The 20745-nt window shown below is 43.5% G+C and overlaps 1 protein-coding gene across 2 annotated transcripts; it reads right to left on the bottom strand.

Moving 5' to 3' along the window:
* Positions 1-11115: 11115 nt before the first annotated feature.
* Prpf38b (pre-mRNA processing factor 38B) lies at positions 11116-20161 on the bottom strand. 2 transcript variants are annotated; one of them, XM_032897456.1, is made up of 7 exons: positions 19601-19705; positions 19089-19307; positions 16560-16628; positions 16137-16288; positions 15992-16052; positions 13412-13635; positions 11116-13048 (listed from the first exon to the last, which is right to left on the bottom strand). In XM_032897456.1, the coding sequence occupies exons 2-7, from the start codon at positions 19137-19139 to the stop codon at positions 12202-12204; spliced, it is 1404 nt and encodes a 467-aa protein (XP_032753347.1). In that variant the 5' UTR covers positions 19140-19307; positions 19601-19705; the 3' UTR covers positions 11116-12201. The 2 variants fall into 2 exon arrangements, with proteins under 2 accessions (XP_032753347.1, XP_032753346.1); XM_032897455.1 differs by lacking the exon at positions 19089-19307 and having other exon boundaries at positions 19601-20161.
* Between the last annotated feature and the right edge of the window lie 584 nt (positions 20162-20745).

Here is a 20745-nt window from a genome sequence, read left to right as displayed (position 1 = left end):
TAATGAAACCAATTGCAGTGGTGCACATCTGAAATCCTAGCACTCAAGAGGTGCAGAGAGGAGGCTAGCAGGATGGTTCAGTAGGTAACAGCTGTGTAAACTAGAGACCTGAGATGTCTTCTCTTACACACACACACACACACGCACACTAATGATGATGATGATGATGATATAATACATAAATAAAAAAGAAGTATAGACAATAGGATTAAGAGTTCAAGGCCATGCTCAGCTACAGAGTAGGTGGAGGCCAGCCTGGGACGTGGAACACTCTCTCTCTCTCTCTCTCTCTCTCTCTCTCTCTCTCTCTCTCTCTCTCTCTCTTTCTCTCTCTCTCTCTCTCTCTCCCCCTCTCAAAAAATACTATATAAATGAAAGAAGTCAATAAGAAGAAATGGAGAGAGAGAGGAGGGAAAAGAGGAATGCAGAATGTAGTTGGGCGGCTTTATCCACTTATGTAAATTCCCCCCAAAATATGCAAACTCTTCTGAAAACAGAAAACAAATCGATGGTAGCTTAGAAACAGGAAAAGTTGGAAGAAGGAAGGACAAAGGAGAGGAGGCAAGTCTGAGGGGTAGAAGGTTTGCTCATCATCTGAAAGGTGTTGGCATTTAGTCTAGGCTCCGCCCCACAGTTACCTGGCAACAGCCAGGTGTGCCTGACTCACTATAAAAGGGGCTGCTTGCCCTCTCCTCTCTCTCTTGCTCCCTTGCTCTCCCTTCTGTTCCTTACCTTCTCTCTTTCCCCATTCCCCTCCTCCCCTCTCTCCACAAGCTCATGGCCAGCCTCTTCTCTCTCTCTTCACTTCCCTCTCCTCCTCCCCTCCCCCTTCTACCTCTCCTCCTCTCCCTCTCCCTCTCTGCCTTTCTCTCAACTTCCCTCCGCATGTTCTGAATACACTCTACTCTATACTGTACCATCGTGTAGCTGGTCCCTCAGGGGGAAGGGATGCCTCACATGGGCCCCGCAAAGGCACCCCCTTCTCACACAATGTTTGGCATCTCTACCAAACCTAGTCCTTCTCTATTTTTAGAAAACACAACAAAAGGTGCCGATGGTTCATGGGTATCCACACAGGTCAAACATGGTTTATATCTCAAGAATAACTTTCAAATATAAATGTACTGCATTAATTAGTTTTTCTGTTGCTGTGATTAAACACACACACCACTACCACCACAGCAACAACCACAGAACAGACAAAGGCAACTTAAGGGAGAAAGTGTTTATTTTGGCTTATGTTGAAAGATACACCATCAGTCCACCATCATGGGGAAGTCTTGGGGGCAGGAGTTTGAATCAGCTTGTCACATCGCCACAGTCAGGAAGCAGAGAATAATTAAGGTGGCTCTAGTCTTGCTTTCTCCTTTCTCATTCAGGCCAGGACCCCACGCTGTGGAACGGTGTTGTTGGAAGTTAAGGTGGGCCTTTCCATCTCAATGAAGCTCATCTGGATAATATCTCAGGTGTATTTTGGGGCTTGTGTTCCAGGCGATTCTTGATCTTGTCAAGTTGACAATAATTAATTAACACAATCACTTATACCAAAATAAAGCTATTTAAAAAAAAATCAGCTTTGCAATTACAAGATGTCTCAGTGGGGTAAAGTCTCTTCTCTCTCTTCTCTCTCTCTCTCTCTCTCTCTCTCTCTCTCACACACACACACACACACACACACACACACACACACACACACAGACTTTCTTTTTTCTTTTTTTTCTTTTTCTTTTTTTTCGGAGCTGGGGACCGAACAGGGCCTTGTGCTTGCTAGCAGCGCTCTACCACTGAGCTAAATCCCAACCCCGGACTTTCTTTAAAAAAAAAACAAAAAACAAAAAACAAAAAAACCCAACAAACTTTTAAAAAGACCAGTCTCCTCAGGCATGGTGGTATTACCCTCTACCTCCAGTACTTGGGAAATGGAGGCAGGAAGGCCAACTATTCAAGGTCAGCTTTGGCTGCGTAGTGAATTTAAGGTCAACCTGGTGTGTGTGTGTGTGTGTGTGTGTGTGTGTGTGTGTGTGTGTGTTTAATTACAGCAACAGGATAACTAATCAATGCAGTACATTTATATTTGAAAGTTATTCTCTTGACATAAACCATGTTTGACCTGTGTGGATACCCATGATGCATCAGCATCTTTCAGCATTGCCTCCTCTCCTTAGTCCCTACCCTTCCTGTGTGTAAGCATCCCAAGCTTCTGCTGAGATATCTGCTAAACCTTTCCTGAGATTCATATTCATTCTGCTATGAATCTAGGCACTTTTGGCTCTGTATTCAATAAATATCTGTGGAGTAACTACTACACACCAAGAACTGGTCTGGATACCTGGCTACAAACATAAGTGAATGGAAGCCTCGCTCTCATTGAGCATAAACTCAAATAACCCAGGGTTGGTAACATTATAAGAAAAAAGATAGCCAGGAGTAAGGGGCCAGTATTGAAAGCTACAGTGCTAGTTTATACAAATCCAGGAAGAACTCTGTGGGGATGAGGGCTTGGTTAGGACAATGTGGACACTCACTGCCCTGTAATAGAGAATATCAGTGGCTGTAATCTTTCTTTGACCTGCTGTTAAGTGATGGAGAGCTCTTATTCAAGTCACATACCACCACTTCTAAACACATCCAGTGACTAAGAACGATTGGCAGTGTCCCTTGTCTGAATCCAAGACAGGTCTGGTAAGGATTTCTGGATGACATACCATGGCACCAAGTAGGGCTGCACAACCTGCAGGCTTCCACATCCAGAGGTGGGAAGCTCAAACCCTGGGAGCAATGTAAAGGGCCAGTTCTGGTCCATCCTAACTTCCAGGGCCCATTGCTTTACCAGTTTGGGGTATAGCACCGTAGCATGCTGACTGCCTCAGGCTACATAGTGCATCCTGAATTTGGAAACCCTATTCATACTTTCTGTTCAAATGTACTTTTTTCTGCATCTTTGACAGGTTACAACAGATATTTTCAAATAATTTAATTTTATGTACATTGGTGTTCTGTCTGCATGTTTGTCTGTGTGAGGGTGTCAGATCCCCTGGAATTGCAATTACGGACAGTTGTAAGCTGCCACCTGAGTGCTGGGAACTGAACTGAACCCAGGTCCTTTGATTAAGGACAGCCAGTGCTCTGAAGTGCTGAGCTGTCTCTCCAGCCCCGGTTACTACTAATTTTATACTTAATCATATAGATACTAGTCAGAACTATTGTCTTTTCTTGCCTTGTTCAGTCATTCATGTACAGGCTCAGAGCACGCTGAGGGCTGTATCTAATTTGCATCTGGGTATCTCTAGACCGCTAGAAAGAGACATGCTAGAAAAGACATGAGCCCTTAAGGCCTTGAAGATATTTACAGGAAGTGACGTATGATGTTGGGCAGTGGAGACTAAGGTGGGTAAAGAGAAGCTTGCACTAAATCACTGCGATGAAGGCTGTGATGGGGCTACAATGAGGGTGGGGGTGGAGTAAAAGCTGGTGTGGCCAATAGACTGGAAGACCCAGGGAGTCGAACAATTGTTAAATGGGATATTAGGAGAAAAAGAAGGAAACACAGAAGTGGGTGGTCAGCCAAAGGACTCCGAGTCAACATGTTGGAGAGAACTGCACACATTATTGTTTATCACACTTGTTTCATAAAAACTAAATTGTGGAGCCAGCCTGGGTGTTCAAAAACTGAGGAATGGATGGAGAAAGCACGTAGACCATGGTATTCTTTTTCAGCCATAGAGAAAAATGAAGTTGTAGGTTTTGCAGGAACAAATCAACTGGACATAGCCATAGTAAATAAATTAAGCCAGTCTCAGAAAGACAGATCTTCTGTTCTCCCCTCCCATTTGGTTTCTATTTTGTATAGAAAATTCAAGCCTCTGTGTGTGTGTTTCTTGTGAAAGAAGAAGTGAGAGAATATCTGGGAACAGAGGAGATTCACAGGGGGTGGGAGGGACACAACGAGGAAGGGCCCTGGAGTGCGGGGTTGGGGGTGGGGGAAGAGGAGCGATTGCCCAATACGGATTTGTAGGAAACGTTCAAAAAGAAGTTGGTGGCTAGGGGACTGGCTGTCAAGATGGGAGTGATGGGACAATTTCAGCTGTTATGATGAACAGTTCTGTGATGGTGCAGTAGAACAACTGAGGTTAGGTGGAGGGGAAGATGGCACTGGAGATCAAGGGGTCAGAAAATAGGTGGTCTCAGCACTGGAAAGACTGTTCCATGGATATGTGGGCCTGAACAGTTACAGCAGCACGGTGGGGTGTGATTCAGTGGCAGAGTGATTGCACCACGAGAATTATTTGGGGTTTGGTAGTGTTTGCCTGTGATCCTAGCACTTAGGAGGTAGAGATCACCTCCAAATTCAGGGGCTAGACTGGTCTACAAATCGAGTCCTAGGACACTGGAACACTGCGAGATCCTATTCTAAACAAACAAACGACGAAAAGCCAGAGGCAGCCAGATGTTACAGTTCAGACCTGGATCTCAGCACTTAGAAAGCAGACACCAGAAGATGTGTTTTGGATAGCCTGGGCTAGACATTGTCTCCCCAAACCAAAAGATTTATTTATGGCAGGAACAGGGAGGAAGAGGTGAGGAGCCGTGTGCCAGTCAGAGCATTGAGTCCATGGTCTCTTTGTCCCATTGCCTTTGAGCCTGTAGAGAGGACATTATGGTAGACAGGGCATGTGGAGTAAAGCCTTTCAGGAGGACTGGAATACATGGAAGTTCTGATGTTCCCCTTCTGGGCACACCCGTAATGACTTAATTATGCAACTACAAGTTTCGTCACTCCCCGGTAAACCACACGATTATTAGGGGACAAAAACCCAAGGGTTCTCTGGGAGGATATTCCCAATGACATGCTGAGTGTGGTGGCACACAGCTGTAATTCCAGCCCTTGGAAAGTGGGTGGAGGAGGATCAAGAGTTCAAAGCCAGCCTCACTACACAACTAGTTTTAGGCCAGCCCAGGATATCTGAATCCCTGTCTCAATGATCAAAACAAGAAGAAAAAAATCCAAGGGACAGCAAGATAGCTGTTGAAATTTATAGGCACCATTAAAACCTCAGAGCAGTATTCCCCAGGTCAATGGATGAGAATAATAGTTGAAGAATATCAGTTTTAAAGGAAGTAAGGTGGGAAAGAGGTTTAGGACAGAGGGAGAAAACAGTGGCTTGGAAAACAATGATTAAAGAAATGAGTTGGGGTGGGGGCTGGAGAAATGGCTCAGTGGTTAAGAGCGCTGACTACTCTTCCAGAGGTCCTGGTGAGAAGCAGCAATGGCATGTGCCAATTGTTTTTACAAATATACTTTACAGCTCTGAATTGCTAAAATCATCAGTTGTGTGAATCCTACTTTCAGGAACGGGACTCTGCAAAGTGGAAAGCACATAAATTTAGATACTAAGGGAACAGGGTCAGCTATAAGAGTGAGTCTACTGGGCTAGGGATATGGCTCAGTTAACAGAGTGCTTATCTAACATGTTCAGTCTATATCACTGCAGAAAACTTAGAGGGTGGTGTCAGAAGAGGAAGACGTGAATCAGAAATTCAGGGTCATCATTAACTATGTGGTGAGTTCAAAACCAGACCGAACTATAGTCTTGTCTGCTGAGATCTTGTCTCAAACAAAACCAACAGTAATAAAACAACAAAAGTGAGCATACTGAACAGGATTACGTGTGCTAGGGTAACACTAGAAATGCTGAAAGTGACCAGTTGATTTAACTCAGTGGTAACAAGGGTGAGGTCCTGTGTGTGACAACCAACACGTACATACTATCCCCAGCAGCAATGCCAACCTCAGGAGGGTGTCTGAATATAAGCATCTGAAATGAAAGATTAAAACTTAATTAAGTTTGGCTTTTCCCTCCATTCTCTGTCTACCCGTAGATTGATGCAGCTTTCAGACTTTTTGTCAGTGAATGTTGGTCAGTGCAGAAACTCCTAACTACTCAAAGTGCAGAGAGCCAGAGCATGAGAAGTGCTCGGCCACAAATGGGACATCTTTATCCCACAGCCCCTCCCTGCCCAAAGCTTAGAGAGCATCATGTAAGGTGGGCAGAGAATCCTAAGAGCCAGAGGTTAGGTTGGGGAAGACTGAAATCAAACAGTGCTTCCGGGGTATGACAGGACCACAGGACTCCTGAACTCTCAACAGCTGTGGTCGTCTGCACATGGCCTATACAAGATCAAGCCAGTCACTACTCCCAGCATGGAGGTGGAGCAGGCATGAGCCCCACCCATAACTCAGAAGCTAGGGATAGTTGGTGGCTTTCTTGGGAATGGAGGGGACAGTTTTCTTTAAGAGTGTGGCACCTGGTAGACTGACTATGCTCTGTGAATGGCCCCATATCTAGGAGTTGATAAGATTTTTTTTTTTTAAAGGAACCAAGTGGTGGTGGCCCAGACCTTTAATCCTTGCACTCAGAAGGCAGAGGCAGCAAGTTCTAAGGGTTTGAGGCCAGCCAGGGCTACACTGAGCAACTCTTATCTCTAAATAAATTAATTTACGATATGAAGCTGGATTAAGGAGGTGGGCGTAAATCTGGGAATTAGGGAAAGGAGTGCAGGGTGAAATGAGAAAACTACATTATATAACATGCTCTTAATTTTAATAGAAAAATTGTTTTGTTACTTGATGTACATGTCTAGATGTGAGAGATATGCTGAGAGCCTCCAGAAATGTGGTTTAATTCCATGGCATCTCGGACCCGGTCTCCACTTACTGTGTCTGCTATCCCTAAAATGAGGTCCTCTTGATCCAAGAGAGCATTTCAATGGTCATATCCAAGCTTCAGATCACAGAAGTAGTCAAATGCCAGAGAAATTTTGACTTTCCAATACACATTTTTTTCTGTGCAGCTCTGACTGTCTTGGAACTAACCTGGTAAACCGGCTCACCCTGGAACTCGAGACCCCCCTGCCCCTGCCTACTGAATGCTGGAATTAAAGGTGTGCACCACCACCCCATTTAGAGAAACTTCTTGTTTTGTTTTTTTCTTTCTTTCTTTCTTTCTTTCTTTTTTTTTTTTGGAGCTGGGGACCGAACCCAGGGCCTTGCGGTTGCTAGGCAAGCGCTCTACCACTGAGCCAAATCCCCAACCCCTTAGAGAAACTTCTTAAAGTTTCCTCTGGCTACTTCCGTCCCCTTGGCTATACTTTGGTCACATAATTTCATGCATCTGGTAAGAGGTTGAGAGATATTTAGAGAGAGGGAGAGGGAGAATAGAGGGAAATAGAGGGACAGAAGAGAGGGAGGGCAAGAGAGACAAGAGAGACGTGACTGCAACTCATCTTGTGGTTAGGAGGAAAAAAGGTATCGAAGTGAAGGACTCCACTTGATAGTCTGAAAATGAGTGTGGAGGCAGGGTCAAGATTTGAAATCGTCATTGGGGACGTTAGGGGATATATAAGAAGTGTTTAGGATTGCTGGGAGTGGGGGTGCATGCATTTAATCCCAGCACCCTGGAGAGACAGAGGCAGGTGGATCTCTTTGAGCTCAAGACTAGCTTTACCTATGTAGCAAGCTACAGGCCAGGACTACATAGTGAGGCCCTGTCTCAAAAGACAAGTAAACAAACCACAAAACCAACCAACCAGAGATACAGCTCAGTGGTAGAGCACCTGCTTAGATACACAGTGACCTGGGTCTGTTCCCCAGGGCACACACACTCAAATTGTTTACAAGGCTGGAATATTTTCAGTGGCCCCAAGTCACAGCCTTGCTCTCCAGCAATCCTTCTGTCTACAGGCAGAGCATTTCTAAAGAAAAGGAATGGCACTTAAAACCTTTCTGGTTGGTTGGTTAAATCAAGAAACTGACATTTTTTTTGGACTGATGCTGAGGTAAAACAAAAAACAAAACAAAACAAAACAAAACAAAACAAAAAACAAAAAAGAGTTGGCTCCTAGTTCCAAGGAAGAGAAATCTAGACTTCTCCTAAGGAAAGCAGAGAAATTACAAGGATATTCATTGCCCAAACTCAAACAAAATATAATCTACGCAGCCGGCAAAGCCAGCAGAAAATGAGCTTCAAGGATGGGGACTTGGGTCCTAAGATTTCTTTCACATGCCCACTCTTACATGTGAGTCTGGTCCATTCTTTGTTTTTTTTGTCACTGCTGGGAATTCAACCCAGGGCCTTGCATATGCCAGGCCAGCAGTCCACCACTGAAAGTCACCTGCCAAACCTTACAAATTTGTTCTTAGTACAAACCCTTGTAGGGTCTAATTCACTTGCACAATTAACAACTTGCTCAGCTGAGCACGAACATTTCCTTATACTAGACTGTATCAAAGGTCATCAAGGTTCATGAAGAGCTGGCATCAATATGGCCGGTATAGTCAGAATACAATAACTCAGGGTCCAGCCAGGACACAGAAAACACACGTTAACAAGGTTTGATACAAAGAATCATTAACCAATCAGCAGAGCATTAATCACTAAGAATAGAGAACTACAGAATACAGAAATGGTAAGGAAGTCATGCTACCTTTGGGGATGAGGCAGAGATCCTAAAGGAAGAAGAAATTGGGACCCAAGAAAGACTGAGTCACTGCTGGAGAGGCTATGGCTGTGGCACTGTTTGCGGAGACATGAAGGCTGGTGTCAAAAAGAGCTAGGCCACAGGATCCTAGTGCTGAGGGGAAATGGGCACAAGCTCCCATGCCCGACCAAGAAGCCATCTCAATCAACCGCTTGCACAAACACACAAAAACCTCCCTTCAGCGTCTCAGTGGGAATATTAACCACACTTAAGGGTAGACTCCCCTGCCCAGCAGCAGTTGGCCAGCACAAAACGCAATGGCATTTTGTCTTATTTTGCTTTGTGCATTAAAAAACATCTTTCTGGCCTTTTGCTTATGAAGTATGGGGTCAGTTGTTTTTATGGTTTGTTGGCTTTTCCCCCCTTGCCTGTTTAAAAGAGAAAGGTGGGGGTTGGGGATTTAGCTCAGTGGTAGAGCGCTTGCCTAGCAAGCGCAAGGCCCTGGGCTCGGTCCCCAGCTCCGGAAAAAAAAAAGAAACGAAACGAACAAATAAAAAACAGGCACATTACAAAATAGCTAAGACTTTACATGATTTAGGAGCAAACAGACTTGATCCTTTCAATGGATTAAAACATACTAGATTTGCCACCCCGCCCCCCCATTAGCTGTCACGTTACTGAAACCTGCGTGCTGGAGCCAGCCTTGCTGAAGTTCCTATGGAATGCTGGACATTCTGCTTCCTTTCTGAGATGCCGCTGACCTTCGATGGCTGAGTGGAACCGGGGGCCCTAAGCTGGGCGCCTGCACAGTGCAGTTGAACCGGAACTAGGTCTCCTCTCCTGCTGCCTTCTGTTGTCAGAACAGTGTGTGGAATGGCCAACTGCAGATCACACTTTGGAAGGGTGGATTTGGGGACAGTACAGAAACAGGTGTCTGAAAATTAGCAGTGGTTCCCATACACAGCTTGGCAAAACTTGGCACAGGAGGGATATGGGTGGCCAGAGAAGTGTGTTTGGGTAAAATGTTTAGTAAAGACTGGCTGCCTTGCTGGTAATTTAGGACACTGGTGACATCAGCTTCTAAGACAGGACAAGCACAGAACTTTAAAAAAAATTTTAATGAGTGCTCTATCTGCTCGTCCACCTGCGTGCCAGGCATCGGATCCCATCCTAGATGGCTATGAGCCACCATGTGGTTGCTGGGAATTGAACTCAGGACCTCTGGAAGAGCAGTCAGTGCTCTTAACTGCTGAGCCATCTCTCCAGCCCTGACAGGACTTCTGCATTTGTTCAACAAGACATTTACCTTCATGTGTTTAGGATGTTAGGGGTGACCACGAAGGGGCTACACAGTTCAGGAGCTGCGTGCAGGGTGCACTTCCAGAGTCTTCCGTGTCAGCTCTAGTGCAGCCCCAGGGAACCAACCTCTGGTTTCTAAGAACACCTGCACATGCCAGAAGTCTCGGAGATCGAAGGGCTATAGATACTTGAAGACCAATAGTGTGATCAACCTCTAACCTAGGCAAGATCTGCTTGCCTATCTCCCCAGGGCTGGGATTAAAGGCATGCACCCCCATGCCCAGATCTATACTGAACTCTACTAAAAAAAGCAGTCCTTCAACTTCCTCAGATCCCAAGAAATGATGAATGAAATCTCAGTCACAGGAAGCCACTCTAAAGTCTGCCTACAGTACTGAACACTTCAAATGTAGTGAAGGAGTGCTCGAAGGCTGACAACACAGCTCGGAGAACATCTGCCTACCATGTAGCCAGGGTTAGATTAGCCACCAACTCTAAGGGGGAAACGAAAATAAACCTGAGTTAATACACTTAATGGTTTTCCAATTTCCCTAAAATTCTGTTTTAGTATGTGGCAGTAACTGTGTGCCCAGAGGACACATGCAGGCTTCTGCTCTCTACGTGGGCTCCAAGATTACTCAGCAGACGTGGCAGCGTCCACTGACTGCCTTGCTGGGCCTATTTCTGTAACTTTGGTTGTAACAGACTAGTTGCTTAACTTTGAAATGTGACTTTTTTTTTTTTTTTTTAAAGTACAGCATTTTAACTGGAGCATTTCCCTTAGAGATCTTTCTTAGAAGTGGTGCAAATGTCTCCTGCGGGATTTTTAATCAAATGCCTGATGAGTCAAGACAAATCCTAAACCATAACAGGAATACCAATGGTCGCCCGTTTTTGATCCTGACAAAACCTATCACTTTGGTCCTCTATTTTTTGTCCTAAATACATACGTTTTAAAGCTTTCAAGAGAAAACTTTATGATGTGGACAAAAGAGCCCCCGCAACAGAAAAAACACCCAACCTCCCCTTGAGAGAGAAGGTGCCATTAAGATTATAGTTAAGTACCAGCATAGCACATCTACTTCCAACCTACAAAGATTAAAGGACTGTTTACAGAGGCACACGTGCACACCACGATAGTATTGCGGTCAGCTTTCGCCTAGCCCAGGGAGGAACTGAGGTTTGGCTGTGTGGTAAGCACCTTTACAGGCTGAGCAATGTGTTATTTTTTAAATCACTTTTGCTCAAGATAACCTCTACAGAAAACTGCTGACATTTTATCAGTTTCCACAATTTTCTTTAAATGTTAACAAATGGGGGGGAAGCCAACACCCAGGATAAAGGATTTAATCCAGTATTTATTCCACACTCATGATGGTTTTCTGAAATCAGAATACAAGTCATAAGAACAATCTATCAAATAATTTGCTGATAGTCTTAAATAACGCAGCACTGCATTACTATTAATATTTCTGTCCTAGATTAAGTTTAAAAACTCAAACAGCAATCTTCATTATCAATAAAAAAAGTTTTGAATTCTTAAAAAAGGATACTATATCAAGCTGTTTCATAATTTAAGTATTCTCCATTTATAAAAATGCTTTGGAAGCTTGAGGCTTGAATGCTTCTCTACTCATGTGCCCCACCCTCTCCCAGCACTGGTTAGTATAGGGCTGCTACAATGCCAGGCTTTACACATTTTAATATAGTACTTTTAAAATCTGAGAAAGAATTCAAGGGGCGGGGGAGAAGCACATTGTAAAAAGTAAATAAATTTTAGGCATACTAACAGTGTCCCTTTGAGGTAGAATGCTAAAAGGACTTTTGATCAAATCACAGCCTAATTTAAACCTCTTATAAATTCTCTCTAACATTAACTGTGGAGAATAATAACATATTAACAAGAGCTTCCAAGGTAATATACAGTGGACAAGAATGTTAACCCTACAACTGTTGCCTTCATGTATACTGAAAAACATAATTCTCCTAAAGCAAACATCCAAGATCCATTCCCAAAGTCTTTAGCATTCTATTATGAAAAGCACAGCCATGCTAACTTCAGTACACAACCATAATCTCACACCTACAAAACAAAAATAGAATTAGTGGCAGTTTATTGCCTTATACAAATTTAACCAACATGGCAACCATGCCGAAGGAATTAAAACATTTTCAGGACGTATGTACACACTGTACATTTTAAAAACAAACAAAAATGCAAGAACAATCTGTGCATTATGTGTCAACTCAACTGGGTGGAAACATCAATGCTCAATGGGATTACAAAGGCACTTCCTACACAAAAGAAAACAGCCTACAGGGAGCTCAGAGTGCATAACTACTGCACAACCTCAACTGGGGGGGAAAAAAGCAGAATTTAATCAACATTTATAGGATTCAATGTGATCCAATTTTACAAAATCTTCACACAGTCTCATCTTTGTTTTTATGTTCTTTTTCTTGGCTTTCTGGCTCTACACTCTGGCTTCTCTGATGATCCTGTCTGTCTGACTGGTCCTTGCTATCATGATCTCTCTTGTGGGAACGGTCTTGGCTCCTGCTGCGCTTTCTAGACTTCTCTCTGCTAGGGCTGTGTTCTCGTTTTCTCTTCTCAACACTGCCAGTTCTTCCTTGACTGCCACTTCTGCTTCTTTTATTTGACTTCTCCTTGCTTTCGTTTTTATGTTTGCTTGACTTGTCCTTGCTCCTGCTCCTGCTCCGCTTCCCTGCATTTCTGCTTCTACTCCTACTTCTGTGTTTCCTCTCTCTGCTTCTACTTCTGCTGTGTTTTTTCTTGGACTCTTTTTTGTCATCTCTGTGTCGTCTGTCCTCCTTGTCTTCTTTGTGCTTCTTCTCTTCTCCCTCTCCCCTACTTCTTTGCTCCTTGGAGCGCTCTCTTGATCTCTCCCTGTCCCTTTCTCGGTCATTGCCTCTCTCCTTATCATAATCTCGGTCTCGTCTTCGACCTCTCTCATTTTCTTTCTCTCTTTCCCGATCCCTGTCTCTTCTATCCCCTTTCCTATCACGACTGCGACTGCGACTTCTGTGCCTCTCCCGACTGCGGCTCCGCCTGCGGTCTAAGCCCCGATCAAGGCTTCGAGATCTTCGCCTTTCTTTCTCTCTCTCTTTGGCTTCCCGCTCTAGTCGTTGGCGTTCTTTCTCTCTCTCCAATTCTCTGTCGAAACTAGAAGATCCATGACCGTCCCGGTGATGACTTCTGCTTCTTGATCTTCTTGGAGACCTCCGTGGGCTCAGTGATCTTCTTGGAGATCTAAGGGGAAAGGAAGAAACTGAAATAAACCAAACACTGGAAGGGCTGGGATACTTGTAGCTCAGTGGAACACCTACCTGGTACGTCCTTATGTCATTGGGGCTAACATTCTACCACAAATACTCCCTAGCACTCAACATACATGAATCAACCAAACATACCACAAACATCTCATCGTCTTACCACACACCTAATATAATTAACCTTTGGATGGTAGGTCTTGGGGTAGAGTGCTTGCCTGGCATGCATGTGTACAGTACTGTAACTGCTCTCATTATTTTAGGAGGTCTGAGAAACAAAAGGAACACTACATCCTCCTAAGAACTTTGTATAGGTAAATTAAAATAATGTACTGGACATTACCTGGACCGCCGCCTCTCAATATGTCTGTCTATTTCCTCGACACCTTCCTTTCCGTCTTTCTTGATTTTCCTAGGTCGAGTTTTAATCTGCTGATCAATATTCTTCTGAACTGGAACTGGAATTCTTGGAAACAAAGTAGAAAACCACTCGAGCTTTGTGAGAAAAGAGCGAAGCATCTCTCCAATGGTCATTACACAGCCTCCACCAGCTTTCACATCTAGGTCCTATGAGACATAAAGACACCCTACCGGTTACAAAGAAAGGCACTTCAACATATACATGAACACTTAAAAAAAATTTTTTTTTTACCATCTTTGGAATCAACTATTAAAAAAAAACTAACAAAAATCTCAATTCGTGTATCCTAATCTGGTAATGAATGAAGACTCTTCCGGCTAACTGGATACATGCAGGTGAAAACAAAGCCTGCAGCCTCTCGGGCATAAAGGGACCTGACCTACTCATTAACAAAAAATCTGGAAAAGCCCCTTGCATTGCTAAACTATGTGGAACAAGTGGGTTAAAATGACATTTCACATACCTACACTTGAGGACACATTTGCACACATACCTAGTGCTGAACCTAGCTATGTAGGGACTACTTTTCAAATCATTCCTGTCTAAAGGTTATCTTTTAACAGCTCAATATAAAATGAAGCCCTGCTAAAACCGGAAGCAATAGCAAACCAACTGCCATGAAGCAGTGAGGTTTCTAATTTAAAGTTATGTACAAAATAAATAAATGAACAAATAATTGGAAACGCATAATCCATGATGACCATTGTCTCTGAAAAGGGTCATTACCGCATGAAGGCCTTCTTGCTATGCCCTCTCACAGCTCAGGACATGTTAGTCAGCTATTGTCAGTCCCAAACCTATAGTGCAAGCACACAAGGAAAGTGAGATTTGTTATCTAAACAGGAAAACAAGAGCTAAAGGTAAAACTGCTTGCACTCACACACATTTAAGTGTTCAGATATACAGTATTTCCAAATATAATCGCTGCAGATATCTAAAGAAGAAAACATATGTTAGCTCAAATAGAGGACCTCAGGCTTGCAAACACAATAAAGAACAGAGAAATTAGAAGCATTCAGAAACCTAAGAACAATTGTAAAGTGACATGCCTTTTTGAAGTGTTTTAATCTTTAGGAAAAAAAAGTCATGAAAATAGGAGAAAAGTTTAACAATTAGGATTTTACCTCAAACACTTTCTGGATCTTTTGAATTAACAGACAGCTTGGTAAACAGGCCAAAACAGGACAGGAAAAAAATTTTAACCGTCTCTGGGCAAAGTACTAGGGAACGGAGACAGAGGATCAGTAGTAGAGGCCTTTCTCAGCTAGTCTGAGGTCAACCTGAGTTAAACAAGACCTTGTCTCAAAATGGTTCTCCTATGTCTACATTAGTGAGGTTTTTGTAAGGTGGGCATATAATAAAAATGAAATTTTTATTAGATGGATGTGTTCAAATGAAAAAGAATTTGAGACACGGTCTCATTATGTAACTCTGGCCTGGAATTTACTATGTGGACCAGTTTGGTCTGGACCTCAGCAATCCATCTGCCTCTGCTTCCTAGGTGCTGGGATTAGAGATGTGCCACACTAAGCACCAAACAGACTTTTGTTTGAACTCACAGAAGCAGTTTAATTCTACTGTATAAACTCTGAATTACAAATTAGTGATAAAAGTGGATGCAAGGATAATGAAGCCCATAATTGGTATATGTTGATCCTCTAGTCGTCAATAAGTAAATTAATATGGGTCTAATTTCAATGACTTTAATCTTTGCTCATCTTGTCTTAAGACAGTGACTAGATTTAGCCTCAAAATCTAAATCGCTAATTTAAGGAAAAGAAATGTTTTTCTGCAGTGTTGGGATCAAGCCCAGAGCTAAAGACATGCTACTATGAGGTTAGGTTTTTAAAGTGTTAAACCTAGTCTTGGTATAGTCATTGAGAGCTAGAATTAGCCAGGCATGGTGGTAAATCCTGTTTGTAATCCTAGCTACTCAGGAGGCTGAAACAGGAAGATTACAGGTTTGAGACTGACCCAAGTAACACTGAGTATCTAGCTCAAAAGAAAAAGGGAAAAGAATCAATACTTTCTTGCTCTGGACAGGTAAAACTGTTAGGGTATTTAAGCTAATCTAAACTCTTTCTAAGCCTATACTTATACGCAAATATAAACATTGCTGTTTGAAAAAGGTCACAGGAAAAACAAAACACTGTTCAGGGGATTTAAAATCCGACAGTCACAGCAGTGCATGTCGCCTATCATATCTACCCTCGGAAAGCCACCATCAGCATAGGAGTTAGGATCAGCACAGTACAGACTTTAATTTGGGAGAGAAAAAGTTATCATTGAAGTTATTAGAACATACTAACTCTTAAAACATATTAAAATAACTTAAAATTTTAACCTAGCACAGAAAAGTCATCAAATCTTAGCAAAAGAATACTAATCCCAAAAATACGACTGAAATAAATACACAGAAATTGAGACATTAAACTGCCAACAAATAGAAGTGTAAGAGCAGAGTAGTCAGAAGAAAGCTGACGATTACCCTTGCTGACATACCTCCTCATCATCAAGGAAGGACTCGAACCAGTCCCACAGGTCTGTAGGGGGTTGTGTATACCTAAAATCATAATAAGAAACCTATTGAGTTTACATGAACAAAAATAAAGTATTTATTTAAATATGTAGATAAACACATGCATACCTTATATACATAAATCCAAGGGCTCTAATATATGGAGAGTCTGTATGTGTTATGAGACCCATCACTTGCTTTCGAGTTAACTTCAGGGTAAATAATTTGTACAGGAGGCAAAATGCCGTAGAAACAATGCCTCCTGTTCCAACGCCTCGAACCTTTAAAGGGAAACATAGTTAATAAAAAATCAAGCAGATACTTAATACCCATTTTTTGATGTGTTATCAACCACCATAGTCTACAATTAAAAGCAGACATAAAATCCAATGCATTTCCTAACCCGATTCAATGGAGACCTGAGTTTTGCACTTTTGAAAAATTCCAAGATCAGCCAATGAACTGGTGTTTGAATATCTAAGGATACTTAGCTTTCCTATAAACTTAGCAGACAGAAAAACTGGAAAAAAAAATGCACGTACTTCTACTTACCCCTCCGCACATCCCCGTCTGGCCAGCAGTTTTCCTGCTCCCCTTCTCCCACGGCTCAACATGCGTGACCTGAAAATAGAAAAGAGGAAGACAACAAACGTTCGGATTCTGAAACTACAGTTGACTCAGTTCCTAAGAGCAACTCCTCCCAAGTGCTGTGCCACTGTGTGGGCGCCATTCACCACCATCCTGGACTCACACACTAAGTACACACAGCATCTCTGGGAAAACTGCTCAGACTCAACACCAACAAAGTTAGAGCAGTCAGTAAAACCCTGGCATGCTTTCAAAGCAGACAGGTCATAAATTAGCTTAAAGACAGGTCATATCTATGTGAAGGTAACAAAATCTCTACAGTTCCTAATCTTGCAGCAAGTATTATCTGGTACCATTTTACTTTTTGTATTACTAAAAAATCAGAAGTTCTCAATTTAAGGGAAAAAAAAATCTCTAAATCTCCTCAACAGTAGAGTTTTATGGTAAATTAAATACACATTACAAAAAATATGAAGTTTATTTTTAGGGCTTTGGACAGGCAGGAAGGGCTTGTTTAAGGCCTGGGGTGGCTGGCAGGGAGGTGGGTGTGAGATGGGGTCTCACTCTGTAGCCTTGGCAGCCTGGATCTCACTTAGACTAGGCTGCCTTGGATTACTATCACACCAATCTTGGGACATTTTCTTATTTTTCACCTGGATCAACTAATTCCTAATTAAATATTTAATTAAAGATTAAAATCATACTTTATTTTCAGCCCAACTGCAAACCCAGAGTATAAACTGTTAAAAGGTTAAGTGTGAAGTCATTAATATATACCAAATAGAATCAACAGTATCACTTTTGTTAAAGGGAGCACCCTATGAAAACAGCTTTATCTAAAAATAGCAAAAAGATGACACTAGAGAGATAAGCTTAAAATATTACACCAGTTTTTGTTTCTTAAATAAACCCCGCTCTTTATTTCCGCCCATACACAGTAACACTTTATACTTTCAGTGGCTTTAGACAAGCAAAATCAACCAACCAACCATTTAAACTGAAGCACAACATTGTTGTACTCAGCTCAAGGAGTTTTTTTTCTGTTCCCAACAAACATACTGTGTAAATCACATCCCACCCAGCCCCCAGTGATGGGGACTGAATCTTGGCCGTCTGTGTTTGATAAGTGCTGCACCAACTTACCACTGAACCACAACAGGTTCTAGTCCTTAAAGGGTGCCCAAGGGAGGGCATGCAGTATAAAGCTGGAAGCCTATACATTTCAAAGACTATGTGATCCAAAGAAATTTCCTAAGTTTTCAGTCGTATTTTATTATTTTACTTTTAATTACATCCATGTGTGGGTCTGTGGAGCTCAGAAGGGTCTGACTGATCCCTGGAACTGGGGATACAGGTGTTTGTTACCTGCCCAATGTGGATGGTGGAAACTGAACTTAGGTCCTCTGCAAAGGCAAAAGTGCTTAGTCCATAAGGCATCTCTCCAACCTCCCCCCTTTAGTTTTAAAAAGGAATTTAAACATACTTTTTAATGGAATAAGTTTTTCAAAATACATTTGAAATTAACTTGAAATATTAGTCTCTATTTAAAATAACCTGTCACAAAGGTGCAGGGCCCCAAGTTTTCAAAGCCAACTGCATACATAAATGTAATCATCATCTGCCATGCTACCCTCACACTGAAAAGGCCTTCCCTTGTAAAAGCTAATTTAAAAACTACTTCACAGTATTAGTTACACCTACTTAAAAGCTTTTGTAAGAGAACACCAAGAGCACGTGTATATTCTACATATCCAAAGTTAAAAGGTCTTTAAGTGCAATTAGTACCTCAAAAATCTCTCATTAACCTAAATGAGTAGCTGGGAGAAAAGTAAAGTATACAGAATCTCTTTTTGTTAACATCTCCACGTGTATGTTTAAATATCTTATCTGGTCTGTCCCAAATTTCTATGAGTCAAGACAAGAAAAAAATGGATGTGTTTAATTTTACAAGTTCTAGCGAAAATGCTTGAAGACATTAAGACTATTAATACTCATTAAAATATAAATTAACCTCGGAGGCCTGGAAGGTATTTTTTAAACTACCTAATTTGTAGGGAAGTGGAGAATCTAGTTAGTGAGACCAAAATCAATGGCCCAAAACCAAACAGAAAAATAAACCTAATTAGCCATTCATTTAACCAGGGAAATGCATTTATGGCGATTGAGCATGATTAATAGTGCATACCTCTACCTGCGACCCTGGGCTGCTCCGAGCCTCGCTGCAAGACTGAGTCAATCCTGCTAACGAAACAAGAACTGAGACAAGAGTGCAGTGAGGAGGCGCCAGGTGAGCTCCCCAGCACAGCCAAGCCAGCACCGACCCTGCCGCAGAAGCCCAGGGCCCAGATCATTCTAATTATGCCCAATGCACAGGTAGCTGAGACCTCAGACTCCTGACTTCCTACTGGGAAAAATTTCCAGGCCTTCTGTACACCTCTGTGCCCTGGCACACCACGCCACCCTCAACCCTTCCAGCCCACCCGACACACTCACTGGCCAATTTCTGTCTGGATTGGAGTTTAACGAAGAACACGAGGCCGACATTGAAGTAATTACTTCAGTAATTCCGCTGGCCCGAGGGGCAGCAGCAGAAGCACCAAGTTAGTGCTTAGTCGACACAGGTAAAAAGGAGTCATTTTTTAAATGGTGAAGTTGGACAGGCTTCTGGTATTACTTTTCTCCTCTCCCCTAGAATTCTTGCCCAACAGCTCCCTAGAGATAGGCAGGAGGTTGTGGTAGGTTAAAGATCGATTGTGGCGGGATCGCCCGGCTATTAAAAGAAAAAAAAAAAAGCAGAACAAAAAACAAAACCTGAAAAGGAAAAAGAGGGCGACCCTAGCCCGACCCGTCCCAAACCATCCCCAAGCCTCGCTTCTCCCTCCGCCAACTTTCTCCCTCCCCCAAATCCTCAGGTCTCAGGAGGGAGGGAAAGGGGGCGCATCCACGGCATCCGACAACCCGCTCTGGCGAACTTACCCCCAACACGAGGCCTAGAGGATGCGTACCTTAAAGTAGATCTCGTCCACCACCTCGTGGTAGGTCTTGAGCTCGTAGAGCTGCACTTTGAAGTAAGGCGACGACAGGATGTTGGTGAGGATCATGGGGTTGAGGTTCATGGTCTTCTCATTACCCCACAGCGGCAGCACATTGCCCTGCTTGCCCGACACCGCCGGCTTGGTGGCGCCGCCGCCGCCACATTGCTGCTGCTGCTGGACCACGGCCGCAGCCGCCTGGTGCTGCGGTTGCGAGTTGCCGGTCAGCGCGGGGCTGTTGTTAGCCATGTTGCCGCGGCAGGAAGGAGGGCGGGAGGAGGGGGGCCAAGCTCGATCGCGCTCTTCGGGACAACGGTCCTGGACCTACTCCATGGAAGGCGGTCGGGGCAAAGAGCCCGCCGCGTTGTGCCCCAGCCGAGCGAGGGACTGCAACTGGGACGCCGACACAAGGACCCCGGGCTCAAGACGGACGCCAAACACAGGCGGCGAGAAGTCCAGACGCAAGGCAGAACGGGCAGCCAAGGAGCTCGATCTCTTCCGCCAACTGCCCCTGGGAACAAGATGGCGGACTCAGCGGAAGTGACGCGACACGTCCCGGCGTTCGAGCTAAGTCCGTGACCAATCAGAGCCGCTCGTGTGCGCAGGCGATTCCTTTTCCTGGTTGCTCGAGGTCGCTGCGTGTAGGATCGGCTCCGGTGGTCTGAGTGCTGGGCTGTTGTCTTTCTCCTGGGAATTTGGCTCCGGGGAAAGGGGTCTAGACACAGTTGCTATATTTTAGAGTTTGCATCTGTAGTTTGATTTTTCTCGAGACAGGAAGAGGGGTCTCGTGGCACTTATGTTCTGGGCTAATGCGTGACTGACTCCTGCGGAGTGGTCGAGGTCTCCTGAGTTAATTTTGTTAAGATTCTCCAGAAGGACTAATAGAGTCAGGGAATTGACTCCGATAAGAGTCCTTGAGGCTTTCGCAGAGGTAATAGTGTCCTACCGGAAGTCGTAGACGGCCCCATTTTTTTTCTCCTAATATTAGGATAATATTTTAACTGGGTTGAGAGCGTTTAAGTACTCTCAACTGGGTGTGGTGGCATCCGCTTTGGTTCCAGTGCTGGGGAAGAAGGAGCAGGTGGATCTGTGAGTCTGAAGCCAAGGCTACCTAGAGA

This window comes from Rattus rattus, chromosome 3 (assembly GCF_011064425.1).
Source record: "Rattus rattus isolate New Zealand chromosome 3, Rrattus_CSIRO_v1, whole genome shotgun sequence".
In the NCBI taxonomy this organism is placed as follows: domain Eukaryota; kingdom Metazoa; phylum Chordata; class Mammalia; order Rodentia; family Muridae; genus Rattus; species Rattus rattus.
The sequence above is the reverse complement of the archived record's forward strand: the minus strand, read 5'-3'. Positions and strand labels throughout refer to the sequence as shown.